The 6,606-nt window shown below is 42.5% G+C and overlaps 1 protein-coding gene across 1 annotated transcript; it reads right to left on the bottom strand.

Moving 5' to 3' along the window:
* Positions 1-4,739: 4,739 nt before the first annotated feature.
* Positions 4,740-6,134, bottom strand: LOC311121037 (ras association domain-containing protein 10-like; the record flags this gene model as incomplete). Its single annotated transcript, XM_084195580.1, has 1 exon — positions 4,740-6,134. One exon carries the CDS (start codon positions 6,132-6,134, stop codon positions 4,740-4,742), a length of 1,395 nt encoding a protein of 464 aa, XP_084051706.1.
* Positions 6,135-6,606: the final 472 nt, after the last annotated feature.

Below are 6,606 nucleotides of genomic sequence, written 5' to 3'. Positions count from 1 at the left end.
TCTCAATCCTTTATGCTCCCTTCTTTTTTGAAGATGGCTAGCCGGCAAACGCTGTGATGGTGTTTTTGTGCTTTGTGTGGGAAGAAACCTTACTTTTACTGTTTAAGGCAAGACACAAAACAGGTCATAAACTCTACAAGTTCACTCCCTATGCCACACAGTTGTCAGTATGGAAAAAACATAATTCTAGTGCATCGTCTGGATGTATGGTAATATGATTATTGATAATAGCACATGTAAAAAGTATATAATGTTACGGTATTGGAATGTTTGCCATAGAATGTAGTATAGGACATAATATCACATTTTATGCTGTCACAAAGCGATTAAGATCAATAAACCAATAATTTACTGCAGTTAACATTCCAATGCCAAGATAAACAAGATGTTGTTGTCCGCCATACAGCTCCAAACTTCTTCAGAGTGAGAGGCTATAGATAAGGTGAGAGATATCAAAGCAGCTAACAATAGAGAGGTGGATGGGTGATGTACCTGTGGGTGAATAACACACATGAATAGGTTCCTTATGGGTAGTGTCTTGTCTCAACGCTAATTGCTGTTAAAGTATCAGATCCCATTTTATGGTTATCAAGTATCTTTGATGTTGGATAAAAGTTTTCTAACTAAAACTCAATGGAAGTATTGTGCATGATCTGAACATAAAACCCCTCTGGTCTTATGTTCTGCAACCTAAACTTACATGAACATGTATGCACTCACTAACTGTAAGTCGCTCTGGATAAGAGTGTCTGCTAAATGACTAACATGTAAATGTAAATACCAACATGCTAGTGTGTGACTTATTTAGCCAACTTAGAAAGAATACTTTTAATGGTCTTGGACACTCTTCATACAATGAATAAGAAGTGCATTGTGCCATAACAGACTTTGTCTTCATTATAACCGTGAGGTTCTCATTAGACATCCCTAAATAATTACAGAACCTTCTAATAGCACCGCTGTGCATTTATACGATACATTGAAAATATTGAATAGCCATTGTTAGTCCTCTGGTTTTGATTTATCCAATCATAATCAAACACATAAAACAGAGAACATCCTCCCAGGCTTCCAGGATGGAGGCAGTAATGTATACTGCTGTTATGTCTCAAATCCAACACCTGACACTGGATACCTACTGTATGCAGGTACAATGTGTATACTAAACACTGGTTGGTTTACAGTGTGTGTGGTATCTAGGAAACCATACAGTAAGGAGTTTAGTTTAGCTATAATCCGTCTTTATAGGAAAACTGCTAGAACCACCAAAGTAGCCGACTGTATGTGGTGGAAAATCAGAGCGCCATAAGAACATGGTCAATCTGGTCAATATTTAAGCCAACAGTGGACTCTTACTTCATGATGTTAGAAACAAAAGCAAATGTGTAAACACCTCAAGTAGTTTCTCCTTTTGAGTTAGTGCACTCAGTATGCTGTGTATGCTTATGCTTTAGTGGCTGCATGCATGCTGTGCTTGGCTTGTATGTTGTTGTCATGGTTCCTGTATACAATGTTCAATGGCTCTGAATGCCAAATATAAATCCTACTGTAAGGCAGCCAAATCAGAGAAATGGATGATTGTAGTGAGTGTCAGGATACTTGGAGCCTTGCTTATTGGTCTGGAAAGTCAGTTTGGCACTGACATTTTTTTCTCCCTCTTGTTTAAAACACAAACAAACATCCCCCCGAGCAATGCAGTGTCCCATGACCATGACTTGATTGACACCTGCGCCCTATTTTGGGTTCATCGACTATGGAGTCACTGAACCTTCAAATATTGGAGTTCTGATAGTGTGACAGTTCTCTTGTTCTCTCTCTCTCTCTGTGTCGGTCTGTCTGTCTGTCTGTCTGTCTGTCTGTGAGAGAAGCACTTTCTCTGGTTTGAGAGTCCCCTGTAGTGCTCCTTGACTAACAAATTAATGTTTTCAGACAGGAGAAATTGTAATAGGTGCTTTACCCACTAGTTCATCCCAAAATCACAGTAATAAAGTGGGAGAGAATCAAGCGTTTTATCTGGTCAGGTTCTATCATGGTGGTGCGTGTCCCTGTGTAAAGTGAAGGTTTTGGTTCAGACTGTCTGAAACCTGGACCACCTGGGTCAACATTAATAGCCCTGTCCTCTCCTCACACTGCAGTAATGAAGTATTTATGGGAAGGGTGGATTCAGAGTACCTGTCATTATCACCCATTGATAGATACCTGCCTCGTTCAGAATAGGGGAAGGGGTTGCAGGGAGTCAGTGGGGCAGGGCCTCATTAAAGGGGGTGGGGGCTCAGTGCTCGGTGCAGGGGAGTGGAAGAGATTCATGAAGGATCAAAGACATGGCAGTAATTGCATCCTGTTTGCTGTTTGAGAGATGAAGGAGCCCCCTGAGAACCTCCTCTTCTAAATACACCTCCTCCCCAAAGCTACAGCTCAGTCACCACAGCGTTACTCACTTTCCCACACTCCTTTGAAGAGCTTGTAGAATTCATATAAAAATGATCACGTATACTTGGTGTGTGTGCGTGTATGTGTGTATGTGCATACGTGTGTGTGCGTGTGAGTGAAGAGAATGAGTGTATGTGTGAGTGAAGAGAGCCTCATGAAAATAGTGACATAAGCTACAACGCCAGTAAAATGTCCTACTAGTTGGGTGGCCATTCTTGTGTGAGACAAATCTCATCTAGCCCCTGTAGTGTATGTCAGTGGAAGACCTGCACTATGTGTTCCTGAGCCTGTACAGCCAGGAAGGGAGTTTTACAGCATTCCTCATCACTGGTGCGTCACAGATCCTTGACTTTATTACTGAGGAGGGTACGAAAGGTTCCCATAAACTCTAGCCAGTGTTTCTGGACTGACATTAAAAAGGGATTAGCCTTCTCTATCTGTTGTGACCTCCGAGTGCATCCAGATCACATACTAGTTCATTCAGTGTTGTGCTGGTGTCATGCTAATATCAATTTCTGAATAGATATAATATAATTGAGAGTGATTGGAATTATAAAATCATTTGTGAAATAGCATGGTTATAGAGTAAAGTAACCCTACTACCGGAACTGGAGGTTTTCATTATGACTGGTCTTCGACGCACATTATAATCCAGCCCTATTATAATATTTTATAATTATGTCATCTGGAAAGGCTATTGGCCAAACGTACAATATGTTGCTTTAATCCATGCTCTGCCCAACCCGAGGTGAGGAAATACTTTAGTCCAGATGTTCACTGGCTGTGATAGACAGACATAAATACTATTTGGGCCATTGGAGCATATTTCGCCCTCTCTTATTCACAGTTTCTTGTTATGAAATTCTGTAGCTTATACATATGTAATAACAATATTATCTGAATGATTAAAATGTGAAAATATGTTAAATGTTCTGCACAAATAAAATATGTTGCTACAGTGGTGAATGTGAAGTAGAGCCAGAGGTAATGCTCTGACATTAGCTTTGCAAACAAACCTGAGCCTTGATGATGTTATTTGTGACGGTCTGAATGCATCTGCAGCTCTGGCTTTATAGCTACAATCCTCACACTGCTCAACAGCCAACACCCAGATTAACGCCAACAGCATGCCTCTGATTACAGCTGATGCTGGTTTGATCTAGTGTTCAGGTATGTGTTAAGAGTGCACTATGGCAGGGGTACAGTAGGGGTGGGCAGTGAGGAGGAGGAGGGGTGATCCTCTTATGAGACTCTGGCTGAGAGGGAGTGGATCTGAAGCCTGACTGAAGTCCAGTCAACAGTGAAATACAGTAGCATCATGTGATACCCCACCTGGGTCAGAGAGCAAGCCTCACACTCGCTATTGTGTGGAGAAATGTAATGTAAGGAATATTGTATGTCTCTCTGTCAAAGGTATCTCTGCTGCTTCTCCCTGTGTGGTTAATGTCAGAGGAAGTTTTAACCCCTGGCCTCAGTCACATTGATTGGGAATCCCCTGACACCCATGGATATGAGCCTAAATCCTTCATGCCCTCCCTGGTTTATGCTGTGTGAGCCCAGCATCTGCTTGGAGTTTTCATCCCTTTGCGTAATGCTCCATGCCACCCCTTACCCTACCTACCGTCTCTCTCAAGCACACATGCCCACAAGCGCATGAACACACACACACAGTGATGCATGCATCCACACACACTCACACATACATTGTTTAACATCATCCTGTACTTTTCACTCGTTGCATACAATTTGCAGACTTAGTATTGATTAGGCAAGGCAAAGTCATTTTCTGCATATTTCAATGAAGGAATTGCACATACAAGTTTTGTAAATTATCTTTATTTTAGTATGTCATACACCCTTCATATTTAAGACTCGTCTGTGTGTCCACAAAATCACATTGGACAAGTGCAGAGCACTACCTCACTTCCAACTAGAATTAGCACTAGTGCAGTGTTACAATTAGCATGGTCTATTTGAAGTCTGTTTAGTCTTGCAAACACAAAGGCTTCCATCCCTTATCCAATAATAATCTGACCAATAACACTGAGGTGTGTCATATCCTGGCACAGGTCAAAGGTTTTTTTTATAGAGAAAAGGCAACAAAATATGTGAATAACTGTAAGTGCATATATTTAAGTGACCAAGTATTTTGACTATGTATTGGGGTAAGCTACATATTAGTCAATACATTTTTGAATAAATTATATTGTTGTTCATTGTGGGGATATACTCTGTCAGATCCCTGAGTTTTTAGAAGTACAGTAATAATGTAATATAATTGTCAATAGAACTTGAAGCATCCTGGCAATTTATACCAATGACTCGCACACAGGTGGGTTATCCGAGTCCTGACTGTGCATGGAGCTCAGGCCAGTGTCTGAGTCGTCATCGTTGGCATTGCATGTCTTTGAAAGCCCCCTGGCTTGCTCCACCCACTCGCTTTTCGTCTCCAAGGGACGCATCATTGCTGCCTCAGTAACCACAGAGTTGCAGTCATTGTCGTCGCTTGGTGTCCCGTCGTCCTCTATATCCAATGAGTTCACTTTCTCCAGCAAATCCCGTATCTCCTTTTCTTTCGCCCCCCAAATATCCTGGGTTAGATTCAAATCACTCCTAATAGCCTCCAAATCCGTGTTCAAGCGCAGTCCAATGTATAAACTAGTATCCAGCTGCGTTTTGATCCTATCCTCCTCCAGAAGCAAATCGTTATCTAATGATGTATCAGCCTCCAGGGCTAAAGTGTCTGTGTGTGTCGCATGGGCTGTTGATACCCACATAGCGGTCTCTACCGCGCTGGGTTCCACCTCTTTACTTGACAGCTCCTCTTGCCTTCGCGTCATCCACCTCTGGTTCAGTTCCTCTTGGATCTCCACAGTAATGCTGTCCATGAGCGCTTCGTGCTCAGCCAATTCATCCTGAAGTCTAATCACCTCCTCACACCGTAGGGCATACTCCTCAAACTGGGCAACAGCCTCCGCTGAGCATTGCTTCTCATCCTCCTGCTTGGAGAGCCCGTCAGAATGCGCATCCACTAAGTATGTGTCCTGCACGTAATTGATCCCATGCATTTTCATTCTGTCAAAATGAACTTTAGCTTCATACCTTTCTATCTCTCTGTCCAGTTCTTTAATTCTCTGGATTTGTTGGCGGATTGTGTGGTCCTGGGATATGACCAGGTGAACCAAAGTTTCCATTTTCTCCCCAGTGGGCGCATCCTTGGATACGGTTTGCGCCCTCTTTTTATTTATTTTATCCAACTTTCTGAAAGCTTTCCTAACAATCCGACGTTGTTTCTCATGTGAAAAGCCCATGGTGGCTCTTGCTGTCCCCTTGTAAACGCACGGGCTCTCCTTGCTGAGCACAACACGCGCCTCTGCGCTCCGGGGTCCATGGTTAGCCAAAGAAGCCTCATTTTTAACCAACACAAACCGCACGTTCTCCTGCTCCTCTCCCCACGCGCCCCAAAGTCGAAGGATCTTTGTTTTATTCGGCAAAATTCTCTCAGATCCTCTCCATTTTTCTACGATGCAATAGGACTGGGGTGATCCAGAGAGCATGGCTGCAGAGACACATTGTTGCAAGTTTTGATCCTCAAGGAGCACATTGACCACATCAGCACAGGTGGTACGCTTTGACAGTCCGGAGATAAGCTTCTCCTCTCGGCAAACCCACACAGATATCTTACTTTCCTCGGACTCCATCATAAACTAAAACGAAACGTTATTCCCCTTTAGAATACCATTCAAATTCCGTTTTTTGAGGAGGGAAACGGATTAGAACAGAGTTTTGTCATTTAAGTGCTAAATGGATTGTACATCCGCATACGTTAGAATAAAGAGCAACATCCAACATTCTGAGAGAAATTGTTCATTTTACGCGTTCCCTCATGTAGTTGTAGCGGTTGGGAAGTCCATGTATCCGCTGTAGCGGTTTGCTCTGTATCCAAGTAGGCACACTCAACTGCGCCCTTTGCGCGCTGTGCGTACAACGGGAGACTCGCTCTGCTTTGATCACATGACAACTTTACAGTTCCTAAACTCGACAAGTAACACCGCCCATAAAGTTTGTCACTCTCCCAGAGAACCTGATTGCGTATTTTGAGAACCTTATATTAATAAAACAAGATAACAATAACAACAACAACACTATTATTCATTAATAACAACAACAAACGAC

The sequence above is a fragment of the Coregonus lavaretus genome (assembly GCF_964263955.1).
Source record: "Coregonus lavaretus genome assembly, contig: HAP1_SCAFFOLD_2000, whole genome shotgun sequence".
NCBI lineage: Eukaryota > Metazoa > Chordata > Actinopteri > Salmoniformes > Salmonidae > Coregonus > Coregonus lavaretus.
The sequence above is the reverse complement of the archived record's forward strand: the minus strand, read 5'-3'. Positions and strand labels throughout refer to the sequence as shown.